General features: G+C 29.7%; 2 protein-coding genes and 1 non-coding gene across 4 annotated transcripts in view; 2 read left to right on the plus strand and 1 right to left on the minus strand.

Moving 5' to 3' along the window:
- Nucleotides 1-24091, minus strand: part of LOC106685585 (angiotensin-converting enzyme) — a 111627-nt gene that overhangs the window by 52981 nt on the left and 34555 nt on the right. The window lies entirely within an intron of this gene.
- On the plus strand, nucleotides 8110-8240 carry LOC112210143 (U11 spliceosomal RNA). Its single transcript, XR_002945026.1, has one exon. It is a non-coding gene; the product is annotated as a U11 spliceosomal RNA (small nuclear RNA).
- Nucleotides 13360-21170, plus strand: LOC106685583 (glutamate receptor 1). Of its 2 annotated transcripts, XM_067049166.1 has the most exons (11): nucleotides 13360-13683; nucleotides 15010-15218; nucleotides 15698-15853; nucleotides 17369-17536; nucleotides 17613-17879; nucleotides 18506-18716; nucleotides 19434-19569; nucleotides 19635-19710; nucleotides 20361-20465; nucleotides 20541-20646; nucleotides 20963-21170. In XM_067049166.1, the coding sequence occupies exons 1-11, from the start codon at nucleotides 13385-13387 to the stop codon at nucleotides 21138-21140; spliced, it is 1911 nt and encodes a 636-aa protein (XP_066905267.1). In that variant the 5' UTR covers nucleotides 13360-13384; the 3' UTR covers nucleotides 21141-21170. The 2 variants fall into 2 exon arrangements, with proteins under 2 accessions (XP_066905267.1, XP_066905268.1); XM_067049167.1 differs by lacking the exon at nucleotides 17369-17536.

Genomic DNA, 24091 nt, shown 5'->3' on the forward strand with positions numbered 1-24091 from the left:
TTTTTTATGATCCTTCATATTTTGTAAGTATTATACCCGTCAAACAGATTCGACTATAAATGGACAGAAAACATGGAGCAAAATTTGTTTCTTGATTTATAAAACATAAAATGTGAGTGCAAAGTTTTTTTTTTCCGAAGACAACAAAAATTATTTCCCTATGAATACAATGCTTTGCTAGTGAGAGAGCAAAAAATGCTTTTATTGATTAATCAGGAAGTCAAAGCGACGTCCGCTGTCTAAAGATAACAACCAGCCATTAATTTGATGAATAGCTCTTTTATAATTTTGTTATGTTTTTGAATGAAAATTGACCTAACACGTGGGAATCAACCAAATAGGCAAGTTTAATCCACCCATCTATAACGTCAAACTTCATTAATGTTTGGAATATCAACTCCATAGCCAAAGGTCAACAAAGAGTTTTTGTATAAATAAAGTGTTCCATGGGTAACTGACCATGTTAATATTACTGCAGAAGTAACATGTCAATATTAGGGGTATTCATCATGTGTTAAATGTAAAATTATTTTGTTAAATGCTATAAGAACAGGATTGTGAGCAACCTAATTTAAAATCCATGCTATGTGTTAAAGTCAGAGGAGCTACTAGTGGATTTTCTGACTAATTTGTCAAGTAATTTAGTAATCGTAACGAGATAATAAAATCTCCAACAGCTTCATCACATCATCATTCCTTCACCTCATTGTTTCCATTTCTAGTTTTTTTTATGTATTACTTTATTATTATTTTAATCCATTACTTTGTTAGAATTTTTAAATGCCCAAAACAAAAATAATACAAACCAAACACGAACTACGAGCAACTAACCTATAAAACAAAAGACAAAATGGCGTACAACTCAGCTGGTCTATACACTACTATAGTTATAAATTTATCTACGATAGTTTTAAACTATACACCCCCACCCTTCATAATCAATTGTTAAACAAAAAAAATGTAACTGCTATAATAATCATGTAAGGCTACCCAGTATTTATGTAGTCTTTACGTCTTACTGATGTTAATATGTTACTTCTACAGTAATATTAACTTGTTGCTATGTTACTTCTATAATAATACAGGTATTCATGATCTTTAGTTTAACACGTTAAACCGTGATAAATGGAAGACTTATGTTAAATAACTTCTAATATTCGACATAACATTCAGCATGGTTGAGAGAATGTTTTTGTTTTTGTCTCGGCCAAGACTCCCATTGGAGTCCTATACTGCCTAACCATGGTTGGGGGTCAAAGTTTATCATTTTGCGTGTCCGTCACTCAATGAAAAAAGTCAGCGCCCCAGGCCGGATTCGAAGACAGTATTTTAATAGGTCTGTAAATGGAAAATGACGTCACGCAGCAGACTAGCTGAGTTCTCCTAAAAACTTTACAGAATATTCCTATGAAGTTTTGCATATGTCGGAACTCCAGGTTTGACTTACACCACTTTTGCATTCAACTCCTCAAAATATAGAGTGACAAAGTATAAATTATTTGAAACAAGTTTTCGAGGACATCAGGCGCACTTGGAATATTAAAGTTAAAAAGAAATTACTGTTTGTAAAATAATAAAAAAGTCCAACTTTTATCGTTGGAAATTTTTGGAAAACATTTGAAACGACTTATATTGGACATTCATAACATGAAATTGATTCTACATGCTTTTTAAAAAGAACAACTCATTTTTCTAATATATTTTTTTTTCGGAGCATTCGGACAGTTGTACAAAGAAGAACGAGAGCATCTCTAAGGATACGAAACGGCGCGTTTAAAACAATTGTCATCTTCAGTACTGCTGTATGCATCCGAAACTTGGAGGGTCACCAAAAGAAATATATAAAAATTCTAAATATTTGTTCATAGATCCTTGAGACAAATACTTGGCATACACTAGTCTGAATCATTTTCAATAAGAACGCAGGCACAGAACTGACCTCAAGCCAATGGATGACCTGATCAAGGAACTGGGAGTGGATTGGTCATATACTAAGTAAGCCTGCCAATGTTTTAATGAAAGATGCACATGATTGGAATATACAGGTTGTTCGGAAACAAGGACGACCCTGGAATACGTGGAAGAGATCAGTAATAATAGTACGGTGGAAAAAAGTCATTTCACCCCAATTTTCAATTAATTTAATGAAAACTACGTATAATTACTAGTCAGAATTGATGAGTATACTAAGTACAATGAGGGGAAATAAGAAATGGCAGTTGTTTAAAAATTTTTCATTCGGAGCTCAATATCCTTAAAACTAACTATAACACTATAAAACCAAACATCATTTAAAACAGCGTACATTTGCTAAAAAATGAACCCTAATAGAGCTATTAACGTTTACATTAAATAGTTTCTAATATAAATAGTTTTTCAAAAAACAACATTTCATGACAAAATAACGAAAAATAATTGTGTAAAAATGTTTATATGATAGTTGATAGAGTTAAGTTGATCTAAAATTAAAAGTTTTAAAAATTAATGAAATTATGAAAAATAGGGTAATTTGACTTTTAACTAATAACCTGGGCAGAATAGCATGCAAAACGTTTTTCAAAAAATTGGGTGTGAGGTGTAAATTTATATTTAAGATTGTCTCTGAGGATGGCCGAATTGGCCGAAACGTTGCACTGTTGATGATACAATAAAGAATGCTGGGACTTATCATGGATACCAATTGATTTATTTTTGAAAAAAAAGAAAAGAAAAATAAGTAGTTTTAAAATCTCAGGAATCATTAGACGTACATCTGTCAATAGATTTACACTCAAATCAAAACTAGCTGAATTTACTATAAAGTAGCTAGTATAAAGCTAGCTACTATTAAGTAGTAGTATAATGTTTATCTTCGTACAAGTAGTAGTTTTTATAATATTTGACAAAATATATTCACAAAATGTTGATTTTTAGTTGTTCACAAAAAAATTTTGATTTATGAAAGAATATATCTCAGGAACCATTGTCATAGAGATGTCTGCAAGCACTCAAGTTAAAGATAGTTTAACGAAGTATATGAAGTAGTTTCTTACGTTTAACTTCATACTAGTTGTAGTTTTCATGATATTTGCTATAGTAAATTGATTTGTAGTTGTTCTAACAAAATTCATATCAACATTATAAAAAGTACTGCCTCTACGAAGTAATAATAAGTGTCATGAACTACTTCATAGTACGTTAAACTAGATTTTTTTTGTGTGTGCTGACTGACATATGTAGGTTTAATGATTCCTGAGATATATTTTTTCATAAATCAAAACGTTTATTCGAACAACTATAAATCGACATTTTGTGAATTTATTTTGTTAAATATCAGGAACACTACAATTTCTACGGAGATAAAAGTCATGAACCACTTTATGACACATTAAACTAGTTTTAAGTTTATGGCTAATAGACATATGTACGTCGAATGGTTACTCAGATATAGATTTCCTAAAATAGATTCACAGAGTATTGATTTTTTATGAAATGTTGCTTTTTTAAAAAACCGTTTTTCGGGGACACTAGAACGTAAATAGCTCTAAAGCAGGGCTCATATTTTAGAAAATTTACTCTGCTTTAAATGACGTCCTGTTACGTTTTCTAGTTCTACTGATAATTTTAAAGGTGGAGCTCCAAATGGAAAACTAATTTTTTTTAACATTTTGAAACAACCACCATTTTATATTCCTCCTAACTAACGCTAAATATTTTTTAGTATAAGGTATAGTTAGTGTAATATATATATATAATATAGTTCCATTTTTTCTACCCCAAACAAACTTAATATACTACTAGTACCATACTAATTTATGGTAATTATACTTTGTTTTCATTAAAGTAATAAAAAATAGAGAAAAAATAAATGACTTTTTCCTCCTCTTGGGCTCTTGTACTATGAGGGAGGTTACCCCGTCGGGAAAGTATTAGAGAGTTGTTAAAACTTGGCATCTGATAGAGATCAATACCGAATATTTGTTACGGCTCTTTAATTATACTAGAATATACTATTTAAAAGAATATAATTATCACTTACTGGCTCTAATCATTAAAATAGTTGATATTTGGAGAGGTCACACAAACAGCTCCTCTTTAACCCCAATTATTTCTCGGCCACCCAAGAATAAGTTATTTACATAATGAGGTCCTAAGGAAACGTCCGACCTTATAAGTTCCTTTCATGGCTAATTAGACATGGCACTTAAGTTCTGGCGATCGGCCGATAATTCAGAGGTCACGGGAGCAAGGTCTTTATTGTCATGTAAGGCACTTTTTCGTTTGCAAGATGTCCAGTAAATTAAAATGAAATTTTTAAAATATCAAGAAATCATGAACATAAATTTTTTACTTATGAATATCATAGTTATCAATATTATACTAAGCAATTTTATTAGTAATTCTAGCAATTTTTTTAGTTCTAGTTAAAATCGTATTTTATGAACTACCCGTTAACACCAATTCCAGTTTTGTTAAAAATTATTGCGTCTGATTTTTAATACTATTTTGAAAAGAAATTTAAAAAACAAAATATATTTTTTATAATATCATGAACATAAATAGTACCATTTTACATAGATTTAAAAATATTTGGAAGTTAAATATGACACTGTATATTTAGAGAAAAAATGTTGTGACTAGTAAAATTACTAATAAAATTATAAAAAAAAAAAAAAGTAAATATTATCTCTTGAACAGTTAGACCAATATAGATGTTTTGTTTTTTCGTTTTGTAGAACTTAGGTTGTTCTTCTTTCTTCGCTTATTTGGGAAAACATAAAGGTTTTCCCAAATATCATGGTAACTGCTACTCCCGCAGAGGTTTTCTTTTTATATTGATAGTTCTAGAGATCAGTTCACTCAAACAAGCGAACAATTTATATTTGTACAATTATATAGATCAATGCGAAACAAATAACAATAACTGACAGTTTAAACTCAGTTATCAATTCCTAACCTGTTGTTCTGACCATGGGGAAAGCACAAAGTAGACATTTCATTTCCTACTTGATACTTATATTTTCCGCATGATTTGTATCAATAATTGACATTTCATCACAGTAAAAACAAGGAAACCTTCGTCTCATTTGGATAAGTACAATTAGACAGCTCAACGACTCCCGGATCTAATGTTACGAAACACAAGGACGGCATAAACCGAACCACTGCAGGTTGGATATTGTTTTCTGGCCGTCCACCAACTCTTGCGACACTTACTACAGCATTAATAACAAACAGGTTAATGTCATTTCGAAAATCCCTAAAGGCCTTAACACAGAATCTTGACCATATTTCGAGCGGTTGTTGCGGTCCATAAAGCCACTGGTCTTACCTAATCTGTCCTCAGTGGCAATTTTCCTGATACCAGAAATTGAATAAAAGGAACAAATTATTACACAATATTAATATTAACTATTAATTTTATCAATAAATATCGCGTGTGTTGTTTCACACGTCTTTCTTTGTTTAAACGTTGATTACAGTAATTTTTCTAATATTATCCCATTTTAATTATTTTTTTCGTTTTGAATTATCATTCAAACGAGCATTTGGAAAATTCCGTGTGAAGTACGGTGCGTACTTGAAATTTAAATACAATATAAAAATCGCTTCAGATGATTACAGGATGATCTATTATTTGAATTAATTATTTTATTATATCAGTAAATAAAGTATTATATAATAAAATATCTGTTTTGTTTTTTTATTTCTAGGGATCTTGAAACGTAAAACCTCAAATTTTGGGTGTGGTTATTTTTTTTTCTTGTTAGACTAAAAACATTCATTACTTGTTGTTTTTTTATGTGAAGGTTATTATGTAGCATAATATGTATTAAGACAAAGGGATTCATAACCGGAATTATTAGAAATGTAAATGTCATAACTAACTTGATCAAAAACAAGTGCTCAGTAAGATACGTTGTTTAATAATGAAGGTAATTTTTTTTTTTTAAAGCTTTTAATGAAAATATACATTCTACCATACTCAAGGACAATAGGTATTAGGGATGAAAGAAAACAATAATACCATACATAAATATTAATTAAAAATAAAAAGTAAATAAACTAAAAATAAAATTTAAATAAACTAAAATCGAAATAAATCAAGATCAATAATGACTAATTCAGTCAATTTTTGAAATAATTTATTTCTCTAACCTCCTGTACAGTAGTTTTATTGTATGTACTTAAACTTGTTCTTGACGATTATGTGGAGAACCATTCATAACTAATTATTATTATATGGCATTATATATAAATAAGCATGGAATTCCATTAACATAAAGAGAATTTCATGCTTATAGTATAAGTTAGTTAGTGACATACTACCTTGATAACATAAAAATAGTCCCATTAATTTACTTTGAGCTAATTAAGGCTTATCAATCTATTTAAATAGGCATAATCACACTTTTTATTCATTTATGAATGTTTACACTGTCTCAACCTTGGTGTACACAGTAGGTAGATAGTGTGCTGCACAGTAACATAGACATGAACCCTATAAATGACTTGTATGCGCAATTTGAACATAGTAACATACAATGTTATTCCACCCCACAATTCAATCGTAGGTTTGATTGAACTATATTCATTGTTATCAGATGATAAAAATAAAATGAAACAGGCAAATCACTTGGGAATCAGAAGTTCAAAATGTACAATAAACCTTTTAATGTTCATGGAAAAAGATCGGTTCCTTTCAAATATATATATAACTTTAATATCAAAGATGGTTCAAAAAAATTAAATAACCATTCTAAAGGAATAGAAAAAATATTCCCAACTAAATTCATTTAAAATATTGTAAATTCCAAAAATTTTTGTTTAATTTTTTTTATCACAAAATAAACATAATTTCATTAATAAATTATACAGAAAAAAAGTTCAAATCACTCAAAAATCTACAAAGGTTGATATATCCAATAAATGTAAATTATTTTTGAAGAGCATTCTCCACAACGAAAAATCCTTTAAAACCATGATATTAACTAACAGCTTATTCCATCTCAGCTTTTAACTAGATTTATTACTTAAATTTAATTTAACCATTAATGACTCTATGATTAACTGATGAACATGTAAAAAAACCCACCTCAGCAAAATTCATTTTTATGAACTTAAGGAGTGTATCTAAAAATTAACAAATAATGTATTGCTATAAACTTGAAATTTGAACCATATATTAATGAACTAAAATCTTTTAATAATCATATTATATTATTACAAATATTTTTTATTTTCTAATAAACATTATTTAAACATGAATGCTATAATAAAAAAGAAAATTTAGATTTATAAGATCATTTGAATGAAGACTAAACCATTTAAACTAAAGTTATAATAAGAAAATATAAATAAAGATTTAAGAAACACAAATGATCATCAAAACAAAAATAAAGTTTGTTTGCCAATTATTTCTATGATTGGATTATACAAATTATATAAAAAAAAGAAAGGTAATAACTAAAGTTATTAACCTTAAATATACTTTAAGACAGTATATTAGCCAAGTTAAGGGTGGATATTAAATTGTGTCAGAGAAAAAATTTATTTTAAATTCTATCCCATTCTCTGTGAATAATTTTGATAACCATAATATTACAATGCTACAACCATGATTTAGTATCCAAGTTTGATACATTTAAACTTGACTGTATCCAATTACATTATAAATTAACGCTATGATTATTCCAAATGAACTACAATTTAAGATTTTTTAACAAATAAATTAATCAAATTAAATAGTAAATATAATTTTCTGTTTGAAATAATAAATAATTTATGCAATTCTTTTATAAACAGTCAACTTACTGTTTTGAAGAGGCTGAAACTTACATACCGGTAATTAATCTGGAAGAGGTTGAAACTATGCTACAATGGTAGCGCCAGTGTCGCTTTCTGAGAAGTAAGATTGTTTTCTTAAGTTTCCGTTTTTCTTTTAAGCCTACTTGAAGGTTATTGTGAAACAGGTTGGCTAGTTAAAAGTAACTGTTATGATTTTTAAAACAATACTAATTTCTCTGGGATGTTTCAAGAATATAGTGGTCAGCATATATTGCTCGCTTTTCTCGTATATGTTATTTATGATAATGTTATAACCCTCTAAATTTTGTTAGAAATTACCCAAAAAAGGGTGTTTGGCACTTCGATGCCGTACGTGACCTACGGGTTGCGTAGGGTATGGCAATCAAGACATACTCAACACGTAATTTTTGTCCTACTGGGGATGTTGGCTGCCACTTAGCACTAACGCCCCATCAATAAATAACCCATAACATATTAATTAACCAACTACATACTTATTCATTTTAAAGTGCTGACGTTTCGGCTAGAGAAGAGCTTCAAGAAGGCTAGAAACTCTAGCTGAAACGTCGGCACATTAAAATAAGTTAGTCATACTTATTTGTGTTTCATTGACCGCACCCCCAACCATCTTCTCATTTATCATCCACGGTCAACTATCTCTCATAATTATATATACTTATTCATATATTTATTTACCTTATTTATTAACTAAATTTATTCATTCGCTCTGGTAATAAATTATTAGGTTAGTATAAGTAACATGGGAATTAAATTTTATTCGAATTAAATTTGGTTCAAAATATTAAAAAAACAAGTAAGTACCTATTTCCCAAAGAAATACCTGTTACTTCCCTGGAAAGTAAATCATCAGCGAAAAAAAAAACCAATGAAATTACCTCAAACAAAATTAGCATCACATCCAGTGCATATTATGAATAAAAATCACCTGAAAAAGATTTCGGATTTCACTTCTATTTAACTGCCCATCGTTTTGAGCATTCTCTAAACCCAAATTTATTATCTTTAATTTTTACATTAAAATTATGACATCCTACGTAACTACTTCCAAAAATAAAGAACTGTCATGTTTGTTGGCTATTTAGTTGTAGACCATCATGATAATGTTACCCTTGTCTGAATAAATAAGAAAAGAGTGAATTTTGTGCCATTGTAGTAATTTGGAAAATTTATAACCAACCATATTGATTTATGAATTTAGGAGGTAAATAGAAATATATTATATTAAAAAAAATAAAATTAATTAATCTTATTGTTGTACTGTCATGACTTATTTTGATTGTGTAGCCACAAATTAAGTGTGCCCCAAAAAGGTCTACAAAACATGTACGTGATCAATAAAACCAAGTAAAATTTTTAAACAAAGTTAAAAACAAGTTAAACAAAGTATAAACAGTATTATGAGAGTATCGAAACGTCACCACTTGGTGCTACTGGTAATACACAATAAAGTATCTGTTACTTTTGCAAAGCGGTATTACGTCCAAAGTTCAGTTGACATACATGCCTAGTATAAAGTAACATGCCCAGTATGTTTGTACTAACAAGTATTATACAAATTACTGCATGAACAAAGATGGATAAGTATGTTAATTAGTGCATATAGCAATGTAAAAATAATATAAACAGTGTACATACAACAATAATAGAAGAATAACGACAAAATAATAAATGAGAAATGACTAAATAATATATAAAAAAAATTTTTTATTTACTCATTTCTCATTTATTATTTTGTCGTTTTTCTTCTATTATTGTTGTATGAAGAATTAAAAGGATAAGACAGTGCAAAAAATAAAGTCTAAAGAAGCTGCTAATATGAACATTCCACTGCTCCAAATATATGAGCCAAATAATATCAAAATAAATCTAAAAATAATAGTCCGGAAAAACTGGGAGTCTATGTGGACAGAAATTCAGCAGACTAACAAATCAAGTAATATACAAAAATTATGAACCAGTAGGTAAGTGCAACCAGAGGAAATATAAGATAAGAAGTTGTTGAAACAAAGAGAAGGATCAGCCATATCAACCTAACTCATATAAATTTAGTTACAAGCAAAATGTGAAACCTGCCAGTTCCTATTAAATATTAACATATAATAGAGAAGTGAATATTACTTCATTAAGCTTTTGTAAATAATACAATAACACATTGTAGAGAGGTAGCACTAAAAATCTCAATTGATAATGTAAAAACTATTAAGAGAATATTAATTATACACAAAAATATATAAATTGTAATATAAAAAAAATATAATAAAAATCAGACATGATGAAAGAAAACAAAATTAATCAAAAATATAATACTCATAAAAAAAATTTAAATACAATAATCTTTGGAATGATATAATTTGGAGATACCAATATAAATAATAATATGTATAAAGGAAAGAAAAGAAGAATATTGATATAATTTAATTTCGATAGTCGTAAACCACTCACACTATCAACCCATAGTATCTATAAAATGTCAAAACATGAAAACGAGATCTAAAAAGGGAAAGTGACCCAGAAAAATAGTAACCTTGCTCAACCCACAAAATAAATTTTTTCTAATATGGTTAAAACTTCTAGTCGATTTAAAAACTCTAGGGTTGTCGTTTTCATTATCAGAAAGATTTCAATATGTTAGTTTCATAACATATTATGACTAGAAACTCTTCTAGAAAATTTACAATTCTTTCAGTAATATATAAGTTTGTTTTCAAGAAAAAATTCCATTCTGTAGTCAGTTAAGTTCATACACCTATATTCCTCAAAAAGTTGAGTTATATTTACCTAACTGCAGTATTCACCCCCACATTATCATCAATAAAATTTTGAAATAACTATATCAGCATTAATAAATCACACTAGGTAATCTGGAACACACTATTTTCTCAGAATTGAAGAGAAAGCTCGACAGATGCAATGAAATGAAAAAATAATGAATTGCATTGTACTAACGCCTAAATAACACATATAATTTAAGGAACAAACAAATATAGACAGAAATAAATGCTTAAAAACTCTTTAATTATTACTAAAAAGTATAATGGAGAAGGTGTGCATCCAAAGAACACTTCTAAAATCAGGATAAGTATTCAGTGATAATTTGAAAAATCTTTAAGTATCAGACTACTAGTTATAAATGTGTTTCTATCCTTCACACTGTTTTCCAATGTCAGGTGCTTTTGAAATATTGCTCTATTTAACTATCTTAAAGTGTTTTCTTCCCGTTTTAAGCAAATATTACAAAAGTGATATAGGTCCATCGCTCCCTGGGGGTCTTAGTGGGGGCTGGGTGGAAGGATGGCCTAATTATTATTATTATTAGTTATAGGTAAAAACAAATTAAAAAAAAAAAATTGTGGATAAAACATGGCAGATTTACAAAATAAACAGAATAACATTTTGAGGAGAAGATGGTCAGGGGTACAGGCAGTGGAGTAATGAACACAAAATAAGTGAAACCTATACTAAAGGACACACATGAGTATATCTCAATAACCGATAGTAATGTCACTCTTTCAAATAAATACCAACAATAGTAAAGAGAAAAAATATATACCATATTCTCTGTACCGTATATGTAGACACGTAATGGAAAATAAACACAAAGTTAACACTCACGAAGGCTTGAAATTTAGTCCAAAATGTTGGCATAAATAAAATAAAATAATGAACACATATAAGGTTCATTATTCCACTTAGTACATCTCCAACCATTTTCTCCTCATACTGAACTTACAATGAACAATAAACACATCATAATAACTTATTACATATTACACTAACTAGTCAAACCTTTAGTTATTTCCTAACTATATAAAAACTATTTTAAAAACATTAATCGTAAAACTTATTAAACAAGTACTGTCCAAACAAAATATTTCAGAAGTTGAAATTTTATTTTATAATTTTTAGTTACCAGTATCAAAAAAACTTGACTGGCTCCTGAAAGACAGCTGACGGCTTAAGAAATTCCAGGTTCAGATAGTCATAAAGTCAGCTAAAAAGCAACTCTTCAAAGTGGGAGAAAAAAAAAATTCAAAAAAAGTCTCTTGTACATTTGTGCCCTGGTACAACACTGATAATGGCCTGTTCACAAGAGCCACTGGACCGGGGCCCATAGCCTCAAGTACCGTAGCACTCTGTAAACTCCTGCGATTGATAAATTAAAATGAACAGAGGGAAATGAACTTATTTCTTCAAGATAAATTGAACTGCTTATCACTGATGTTTATATAAAGAGATGAACTTAAGGAACTTAAATAAATAATTAATGATTTTATAAACCCTTTTATAAATATTTGACTATTACTTTTAATGTTTGTTACATTTTAAAAATTACATAAAATGATAATTTCACCTAGTTCTAGTGATAAAACAAAGTTGTTCAGAAAAAAAGTTCTCTAATCTGAAAGGTTCATTTATCTTTAAGTACTCTGGCCCTCACTTGGTTAGAGGCGACCCTGTGTACAGTTTCTGTTAATGATAATGTTTTAGAATGTTCAATATTTAGATTGTTATAAAAGGGCATTGGCTACTTCATCGTTTTTCTGGGTGAGGAGCTTTATCTTTCTGACACCATTAAGTCAAGTGGAGGTGCCCCAAATTGGCAGAAAAGGTTGGAACTAAAAATTGGAGCTACTCACATTTGTATCATGGGAAAGTGCGATATTTTTTAACTAGTAATCCGTAATTAGTAATTTCAGTTGCGATTTAACTGAAATATGGGAACAAATGAAACTCCTCTTAATTGCTACAGATCCCTGACTTGGGTTAATTACTGAGTTTAAAGCACTTGTTTACCATGAAGTAGAGTAGAAGGATATGTTTCCAAATTATTCCAGCAGTAGTTGAGAGTTCGCAGCGGGTATTCCAAAAGTTGACCATCACAACCATTCAAGAAGTTTTTTATAATTATTAAATTAATAATTTCTTAGTTAATTTTTTTTTTAATTCGTATTTATTGAATCAAATTCACAATATTGCTACTTCACTCGAATAGTGGCACATCTGATAGAAAAAGAAATTATATTATTTTAAAATGGCCATGTTTCAAAAATACTACGATAGACAGAAATTTCTTTCTCTACTCTGGTCCCCTCTATAGACTATCTCAAAGCTAAAAAGTAACCATAGTCTAAGATACAATCTAAAAATAAATAGAATATTTCCAACACGATAAAATACTTTTATATATATATATTTTGTAAGATGTGCCAAAATTAAAGCCTAGCAGCGATATTTACTTTTGAACATACAATGATTTTGAAATAAAATAGAATAATATCGAGGGAAAAAAAGCTAAGGGAGGATTCTATTTTTATTTTCCTCCATAAGAATGTGGAAATTACGTACAAACATGAAAATTACACAAGTCAATAAAAGAAGTTCCGTGGAATCATATCGATCAAAAAATCGTGGCTAAACAAATTAGCTTATTAAAATTGAGCAATTTCAAACAACTTGTTTGAAATTATTCCGTTTCTTTCTCAGAAAACATAATAAAATATTCTTGTTTGACTATCAATTTGCCCAATTAGGATTCGAAACGTTCCTCATGTCAGTTTGGTACGTTTCCTCAAACATGCGTTCGTACTTCTTCATGACATGGTTTGCATTTTTTTTAATGCAACATGCATCAGCTTCTATAATATACGGAAATGAAACTTCCGTAAATGATTATTTGGAAGTTTTAGCTACTCATGTAGCAGAAAAGTACTTCTCATACCACAAATGTATTGTAATTTTGAGCGACGTAGGACTTCTTAAGAATTTAAAAGTAAATACAACTGTGGTTTACATTGAGATCAATTCAACCAAAGAGAGTTGCGTGGAAGACGTTGCAAGTATTTTGGCGATTACTTTCCGTGATAATTGTGATGGGTAAGCATTGAGGAACTAAAAAATAAAAATCATTAAAACAAAAGCGCAGCTTTCAGGTACATAAATAAAGTATACCTCAGAATTTCAAAAAGTAAAAACTTAAGTAATTGAAGGAATGAAATACAGTGTTCCTACAATAAAAACTTGAATAATTAGCCACTAACCTTACGTCATAACTTTTTTTTTATGTAATTAATTAGAAATTTTTAGTAAAACTATATTTTGGCTCCTGTTTTTTTTTTTTTTTTTTTTTTAACATAAACTCTACAAATACCTTTAGGAATTGTATTTTAGAAAATAGATTTTAATTTGTTGACTGGGATTAAGAAGAAACTGGCCAATAGAATGGACTGGTATAATACAAAAATGTGAAATATACACATAGATATAGAATAAAATTTCTAAAAGTTTTCTTTATTATTATATAATTGGCTCATAAGGTTTTTTCCTTTGTGTTTTTAATTGATATTTGTAAAATACATTTTTATTTAAAGCCTAATTATAAATTATTTAATCACTTTAATTTTATATTATTTATTTCAATTTAATTTTTAATGTACCAATATTATTTTATTAACTATTAATTAACTGTAAATGTTGTTTGAATCTACCAAATGAAATGCTTAGATTGAACATAAAACAAAAAACAAACTATGTATACAGCATAATACATAAATTTTTTTCAAGTAATTAAAATTAATTTAAAAAAGGGCTAATAAAATAAATAAATATGTATATAAATTTTAGGTCAATTTCAAAATAAACATTAAAGAAAAAAAATTGTTATCATATATTTATCCCTCTTTTTGTTTTGTTTTTTATTAATTCATGTATAAAAGTTGAAATAAAATAAATACTGCATCCAAACATAATATGTTCGGATGTCCGGAAGTTCCAAAGTGTAATGTTTACTTGAATATGTTCTAAATTTGGCAATATTTTGATATTGAAAGGTAAGTATTGATCATAAAAGTTTATAAAATAGTTTAATTTTATTTTATTTTTTTGTTTCCCACCAACTTAAAAATGACATATTTTATTATATGTAGCTCTTCAAGGTTGAATTTCTAATTTAGAATTAGGCGATTCCACATGAAAAAAATATTGGGTAGGACATGATTTTAATTGGTGTGTAGTGAAACTATAAAAATTTAAAAATGTACTCATTTGTAATTAATTTTCTTATAAATAAAGAAATGGTTATAATTAATACATTTTATGATAAAGAACAAAATTTTATCCTGAACATATTTCCTAAAATATTCTTCTCAACTTATTTAGATGTATCATTGCTCCATTCCTAATATAATGTTTGTCTTATTTCAGGTACATTATTCAATTCAGTAACCCAACATGTGCATTTCTAGGATGGTTGGAAATTTACTACCATGCATCCATAGGTCGCCATAATCCAAAATATTTTTTTCTTCCTGTTTATCCTCACCTCCTGACTTATGCAGATGAATTACTGTCTATGAGAGAGACAGATCAAACAGCAAATTTTTTAGTCTCCGAAATATATGAAAATTCAACAGGTCAAAAGCACAAATAATGTCAATTAATTATGTATGTCACGGATTACTTAAAATCCTCAATAAACACATTAATCCAATTTCCATTACTTCATCTCAATGATCTTCCTGTAAAGTTCCACAATCCTGATAATAATCTCGATGGAATGAGAATTATAAGGGGAACCCCATAGTTCCCTAACCACCTAAAAATTCATTTTGAATAGTCTAGTAATTTTAAGACTCCTTCCTTATTCAATCTCCCCAAGTACCCATTGACTTCTTGTATCCTCTTTTAATTCAATCCTCACTGGTTATGGATGCCTAATGTATAACTGAACTGAACAGTCATGAATTTTATATATTTTTTAAAACAAATAGTAGTAAAGAAAATATTCAAACTCTATATTTTAGATAATATTACGCTTTCATATTTTTATTTTGTTGGTAACAGAATATAATTTCTATTAAAAATTAACAACAAAAATTTATATTTATTTCAGATTGGTCAGTAATAATATCAACAAATAATTTTTATTTGCACCCAACAATTCCAGGAAGAGAACCAAAATTATATCTTGACCAGTGGCATTATGAAACTGGTTTCAAAGAAAATGCCGATTTATATCCTGATAAAGTTTTAGATCTAAAAGGGAAAGGTAAAAATTGGAATTTACTAAAATGTCATAATTTCTGTAATCTCAGACAATGGTATGTGATTATTCATCATATACTAAATTAATATCTATTGGTTAAATTTGTTTTCTACTGAAATATTAAGTCTAGAAAAGAAAGTGAAAAAAAAATTAAATTAGTCTGTAAAGAATAAAAGTGACAAGTACGTTATGAAATTACTTAATGATTATAAAAATTACTGAAATGCATTAAAATGGTTGCTTAGTTAGAATTGAAGCTGAAGAAGTAATTTATAAACATAGTCATCTTTTCTACCATTCAACCTACTGTAAACCACAAAGAAACTTTAAAATATCAATCAAATATGACATTGGGCAGCTGAGAACAAACTGTAACTTGTAGTGATGATGGGCCAGTAATAAATCACAAGCAAAGTGGATCATGATGCATCTACCTGTGCAAAACTAATAAGTAGTAATACTAGTGCAAAACTAATGTGTTAGATATGACAATTTTTGAACCATAAACAGAAGCTATTCCTATAATACATATCCAAAAAAAATAATATTAAACCCTATTTAAAATATGTTCATGTGAATCAAATAGATATAATATTTATACTATTTAAATTTTGTTAAACCCTTATGTAAGAACTATGCATAAAATACTCCCATTGAAGTGCTATGATTCAGTTACAACTTTTAAAAACACCCAAGGAAGTGCGATCCAGTTAGCTCCAGGTCATATGACTTCTCATGGATCCATTTCTATGCAAAACTTATTTGAATAAAAAGGCTGTCTCCTGGGTAGATGTCCTTAAAGAAGAAAGAGAAAGAAGAAAAAGAAAGGCTTCAGGCCTAGCCTTGGCTTATTAATTAGGGTTTAACCCACAATCCTAATTCATCACCAACAGAGAGCTCCCTCCCTACTATGTCCAAGCAGACGGCAAATAATCAAGCTCCCCCACAAAATAGACCCAAATACCTATTCTTGAAATGCCTCTATGGCAATAAAAAGATATTAGTTAGAATTTTAGTTGTTTGTTTATGATAATAATAAAAGGGTAAGAAAATAAAAATGATAAAACCAAGATTATATTGTGTAACCTTGATGTTATCAATTGATTACTACTGGCTTTATCATCACTATAAACTAAATTCAGAAAAAGCTAAGGTAACTAGTAAAGATGAGTCACTTCTGTAAACCATACCAATCAAATCCTTCCCTTTTCCAAAAAAAAAAAGGATAAAAAATATATAGTTATAGTCCAAAATATAGAAAGTTTTTTTTTATGTCATCTACTAGAAAAAACTGCATACAGTGAACTTATATTTATAAAGATATTTTTTTGCATGTGGGTTCTCTAAGAACTCAAGGGCAGGATAAAAAGGCTGATCAATTGTTTCATATGATTTTCCTAGTAGAAGTGTGTTGACTTTTTTAATTTAATTTTTAACTTATTATAAACTTTTTATGATTATTATAATGTTCCTTTTATTCGAACATTTACTTTTTAATATATAAAGAATTTTTTTAAGCTTTCAGAATCTCTGCAGGAAAATATTTTCCATTAAGCTCCCCAGATCCTCTGGAAGGTTCAGAAATAAGAATAGCATTGTATTTTTGTGAAGTACACAATTGTACCCCAGAGCCTGTCTTTGATAATGCACTCTGGGGTACAATTTATGATAATTTATCTGCAGATGGTATGAAAAATAAAAATACTTATTATATATTTAATAATTGTTAAGAACGGTATTTTATGAATGTAAAAATTTATAGGTGTCCTAGGTAACTGCTACAGTGACAGGGCCGATGTAGGAGTAATGGCAGTCTACCTTTGGCTCAAGGAATGGTACTACATTGACTACACAAACAGCTATTTAACTGGAGACGTCACCCTTATGATCCCAAAACCAACAAAACTTAGCGCTTGGATTTTACCATTTTTACCTTTTAAAATCGACATGTGGATTGCATTTTTTGTTTCTCTAGTATTGTCGGCTTGCTCCCTATATTTGATCACAAGAGGATCAATAAAATTCACCCGTAAATCCAATTATTACATATAAATATTTTTATATCATTATTACATATAAATATTCTTCTGTTGTCACTCACTAATTTATTGAAAAAATAATTGATAACAAAAAAACTATTAAAAAGATATGAATCTATTTTATAACGAATAAATCCTCAGAGGTATCCTCATGTACTAAGTATATATGTTCTAACACAGCATTTATATTGTGTTAAGTCAAAAAAGGTCTCTATTTCATATTAAGTGTTGTTACTCCTAAATTCTTCAGATACTAAAAAAAATTGTTAAATGTTATGGAAAGTACAATATAGAGATGCACAGCTGTCCACAAGGCCTGAAAATTAATTGATAAAATGAGTCTTTATCAATACAGCAAGATTGATTTTAAAATTTTAGATAAATAGTTGTTTATTGAATCAAAATAATGAAATAATTTTCAAACAATTTATTACACTCACATTTGTACAAGATGCATAAATGTAAATAATAACTGTTATTTTATAAGATAAAATTTTTTTTTTTAAAATAGTTAAGTCAACAATTATTGGTTATTGACAATAGAAGAAGTATTGGAAGTATCTGGTGCTATAAAATAATGTAAGTAAGTTATTATCAATTATTTAAATGCTTTCAGGTTTTCGTGAAAAGCTTATAAAAAAAGTCCAATTCACTACAATTGAAGATAGCAGCATGAGAGCTATAGGTCTAGCCGTTTTACAACAACCATCTTCACGCCTCATCGGTGACTCACCAAACCGATATCTGTTCACATCTTATGAATTCTTGTACTTAGTACTTTCAGCAATGTATTCAGCGGAGTTGGCTTCTTTTCTCACTGTCCCGTTGTGAGTTTATAATTCTGTGGCTTGATAAAAAATAATAGATAATAAGACAATATAAATAAATAAATTTAAAAAAAAATTTACATCTTAGCTTCATAATAAACCGTTTATTGCTATCTACGCCAGTTTTACAGTATGGAGACAATTATAAAATTTAATAGTTCAAGAGAGTGAGGTGTCAAAGTAGGTAAAGTACTGGTTTTATACATTGAATGAACCTGGTTCATTTCTTGAAAGAAAATTAATGGGTTTTATCAGGCCAGGAAAGGAATCATGGATGGATAGGTTTGGGCCTACTCAACCCTAAAAATAATTATCTAATAAAAGTAGATTTTAAAAAATCTGGTGATTGCAGCACAGTCCTAACCACACTGCTCATAATGACCATGAAATTAATAATTGAGCTATTAATTACAGACGAGATAAACTGCTTATTATTCCATAGGTCTTTTATAAACTGTTGCAGAACTGACCTGATTATTTTTAGTTTCTTTCTTATAGGTGTAATTAATACAATATTAGAATGTTATGCTTTTTTTTTTCTCATAGCAGATATCTGATCCTAATACCTAGCATCACATTCTTTAAGGAAGCTATTAAAAAAAAACTATTGGAATTTTTAATTCTTCACATTGAAAAATGTCATGCAAAATTTATAAGTTATCGAATCGAATTTATAAGAATAAAGAATGTTTCTGTATAAATTAAAATGTTTTACAGATATCATCTACCCATTGACACCTTCCATGACTTTGCACAGAGCGGTATACGTTGGTATGGAACAGACACTGCATGGACTTTCCTAATCCGAGGTTCAGACGAAGAAGATGCACAAATCATTGTTGACCATTTTGCTGTCAGTGAACCATTAATAACAAAGCACTAACTGTTTTAATACACTAAATATTGACATATTTGCAGGTGCTGAATATGGAGCAGCTTACAGAAAAAGTTAAGGAAGGAAAGTATGGTTTTACGGTTGAAAGATTACCAGGAGGTAAAAATCTCTCCGTATTTTAACTTTATAGTCCATAAAAAGTTTAAATATCAATATTTAAAGATAGAAATTGAAAAACCATTATCTCCAGTTAATTTATTTTCTGAAAAAGAGATACTTGTAAATTAATTTAAACAATAATTACACTGTGTGAAGTTAAGTTTTAATTATTATTTATTTGTAAAGAAACATCTCTGAAGGAGCATCAATATTATAAAATGATAAACAATTTGATATGATATATACATCAGTACTGATGTTTTCCGTTCCAAATTCTCTATTTATCTAAAATAATTCACTTTTTTTTATATACAATTCAGATCGAGCCTTCTAAGGTCAATAGCTAAATCACAAATAAATGTAGTCTGGATTTCTTATTCATTTTGGCAAAGGTCTTTTTTTAAGATATTTAACTTTTCATTGATAAGCAGTAAAGTTAGAATATATAAAACTAATTAACTTTTCATTGATAAGCAATAAAGTTGGAATAGATAAAACTAATTAACTTTTCATTGATAAGCAGTAAAGTTGGAATACATAAAACTAAATGATGTGTTCTTCCAGCAAATATATATGTATACACTCACACATGCATACATATGTTTTTTTACAAGGCGAAAGTCATTTAGCATTTTTAATTATTTTTTCAGGGTCAATCACTGAACAAGACTTTCAAACAGCAGATGTCATACCCATGTATCATATTATGAAGGAGAAACTTTTTGGTTCTCCATATGTAGCTTCAATAAAGAAGGGTTTGTGTCATAATAAAAACTTCTATTAAATTAAGAAAAATATTTGAATAATTAATAGTAATTTTTTACTTACAGGGTCTCCATATCTGAAGTATTATAATAAAATTATTACAAAAGTTGTTGAACACGGGCACTTTTTGTATTGGGAAGGTGATGTAGCAAGAGAATATTTAAATTCTAGGTAAAACAAGTTTTAATTTATTTTTTAAAACTTCATATATATTTTAATTAGCATGTGTATCTCAATTAAGATTAAGCCACTAAGATACACTGGCTCCTATTTTAAGAACATAAAAATAATAAATAGTTAATAAAAATCATTACTCTGAAAATCTCACTGGTGATTTCAAAGCCCTTGATATTAATTTCAATCCCAAATATATTATTGAAAAAATTTTTAATACAATTTAATAATTTAAATTTTATAAACGATCTAAAGTTATGAAAAATATTATAAATTGTTTTAATTATGGATGATTTTGTTTTTCTTTTTCTAGAATTCAGGCATCATACAGAGAAATAAGAACTGTACACTACGACAGATCACCGGCTGTAATACAAATTTCTAATATTCAAGGTGTAATTTTCTTATACACGTTTGGCATAATAATTTCGATCACTGTATTTATTATTGAAATTATTAGATATAGAAAACTTGCAATTCCTTCAGTTTAGAGGATTATCTATTAAAACATCGACAATTAAAGCAGTAAACTTCTTTTATATATTAAAATGTTTTATCAACCTATTTCCTTCCCTTTCCACTCAAGCTTTATTTTAGTAAAAAAAGTTCTTTATTAGCTGGTAGTTGCTTAACAAAATGTAAAAAAGAGAGAAATATTAATGTTTACCCACACTCGATTGTTAACTACACAAGTTATAGCAGTCAAGATTTGAAGAGATATATTTTAACAGCAAACATTTTTTAAAATAATACATCAAGTATTCTACTTTATTGCTCATAAACAAGGAGATTACATAAAATATAGAAAAGTCTAAAAGTTTGTTCCTTGCTTGCTATCAAGATCTTGAGGTACAACCTTACTGATTAGAAAGCAGGTTGACATACATCCAGGAACGCAGGTTTAAGTATCAATGGCTACTTGATATCCTATAAAACCATAACTCCATTCCTGACTAAAGAACATAGGGTAGGGTCGTAACTCTTAAGTTTGGTTTTTTTTTTGGTTTTGTGAGTTACCTCCAGAGGCTGATGGGGCTCACACTCCCGGGAGAGGGAGGATCAATATGATGAGGAACATTGGGACTGGTATTTGGTACTTTTGAATCTGTAAGATGCTATACTTTCGTGTGTTAACCTACCCAGCATAATTTTTTTGACATTATATACATAGAATCACACGTGTGTGTGTTTTTTTTATGAGGATAGGTGGAAATCTTTAAGACATGGATAGGCCCATACCTATATATATGTGGGATTTTTATCCACTAAAACCATCTCCCTACACCAGTTCCTTCCTCTCCACTACATTACTTCATGGAGGGAAATGGCTGAGTGCCACCTCATTATTTTCTTAGCATGAGTTTCGTTGCCATCTAGCCCTCTCTTGCACTCTCAACCCCTAAAGGATGACTGTGGTTAATATCTTCACTGCGTTCCAATGCTGGTTCGAGCATTGTATATGGCTTACCACATTTTCTGGTGTGAAGCATCCTCCATACACTCTTCCAATTCTTTTTGCCGCAAAGCGAATGCAAGCAAAAAATACATGCTCCGCTGTTTTCTCGACAGTCTGACATTCCGCAGTGTTTTCCAGTTTGAAACGGTACTGGTCGGCTCTAAAGCATCCATGTCCAGTCAACAATTGAAATCCACCTCACCATGCCGGCGACCATACCACAAACCAATGTCGGGTATTAGTCTGCGAGTCTACCTCCTGGAATCTGGAGCCCACCAACGCTGTTACCACTGATTGATGGTTACTTTATGTTCTTCTTCTCTGGCGAGAGCGTCATCCATTGCGCCTGCTTCTTTCTTCAACAAGGAGTTCCGCAGGCGGCATTCTGGCTAAAATGTGTGTGTGAGTGTGTATGTGCTGGTGCTCTTATCAGGAATTAACAAGGGAACTTGAGCAGGTGCTAATTCAAGTTACTTCCAAATGCCATACCCAGTGAGAGAAGGATGTGACAATTATAATGCAGAAATTCAGAGTATTTATCTTGCAATGGAAGCCACTATTGATACACATGAAAACATCATCTTAAGCGTTTTGCAGTTAAACAGAAATCACCTACACCAGACATTGCAGAATCGCACTTTCAAGAAAAGTGTAGGACTTCCTCTATTATGGAAAAAAGAGGAAGGATGATAGCTCTGCAATGGATATCAGGCCATGTTGGTAAGCATGGCAATGAACAAGGTGATAAGATAGCAAAATTAGGTTGTGGGGAGAATAAGAGTGTTGTTTTTACAATAAGGAGAAAGCAAACGTAAAACACAAAGTTCAAATGGAAAAAAAGAAATAAAAGAAGCTTTTGAATAAAGAAGACCAAATCCAAGGCAATCTCACGGAAGCTGAGGGAGTGGTTTGTTTTCCCCTAATTATGGGACACAATCTTCTCCAAAAATATCCATCCATCGAATAGACTTAGCATACTCACCAAAGAGTCCTTAATACAACATAAGGGGACCATATCTTAACTTTCAAATCTTCAAAATCAAACATTTCAGGCGGATTCTTCTGGTAAAAAACATCAGGTGTTGCTTCTGTAGAGCTAATCTATTACAGATTCGCCTTACGAACCATTCAAGAATGAGGCAGAGAAGACCAGATTCAAACACATCATCTATTTGTTGACTTCAGATCCACTTTTAACATTACTCAACTTGAGGTTCTGTATTAGGGGATGAAAGAACTTATATACTTGTAACGACCATGCTACTATCTGTTGGTTACCACTCAAGCTGCGAATTGACCTTTACATACTCAAACGTTTTAAAAGGTCTTTGCTCAAATATGTATTTTGGAATGCTGATTGATAATTAAATTTCGTGACCTCATGTTTTTCTACTGAGATCCCGATTTCTCGTCTCCATTTGCATGGACTGTCACTGACTGCATTGTAGCAACTTAAATCCCACCTTACACGACCAATATTATTGAACGTGGTACATACAAATATAATACATGAGTCAGTATAATTGCTCCATTATATCCCTAAAACAGTCAATATATTGTCGAAATTCGTTAGTAAACCGTGTACGAGGCCCTTAAATAAAAACGTGAATAAATACTAATGCAGTTGATTCTCTCGACGGCAACCGACAGCCTGCCATTGAAGGAGGTTATCAAATAAACTAAAATGTTTTTTTAGTATTTTGAGCTCAAATTGCTTTTGGTGCGACCATCTGTTGATCACTACCGCAGGATAGCTACTATTAGTTAGTCACCAATCAAGGTGCTAATTGACCGTTACATACTGACGCGACGGTACTTAGCTACCGCAACGAGATCTACTACAGCCGTCAGGCAAACATCAATTATTGACATGTATATTTCTCGTAAACACTTTGATTATACAGCTTAATAACCATGTATATGGTACTCGTCAGATCCTAGTATCCTCTCTTGTCTTCCCCCACTTCGACTACGGATCCTTGGTGT

The sequence above is a fragment of the Halyomorpha halys genome, unplaced genomic scaffold (genome assembly GCF_000696795.3).
Source record: "Halyomorpha halys isolate HHAL.00 unplaced genomic scaffold, Hhal_1.1 Scaffold712.1, whole genome shotgun sequence".
NCBI lineage: Eukaryota > Metazoa > Arthropoda > Insecta > Hemiptera > Pentatomidae > Halyomorpha > Halyomorpha halys.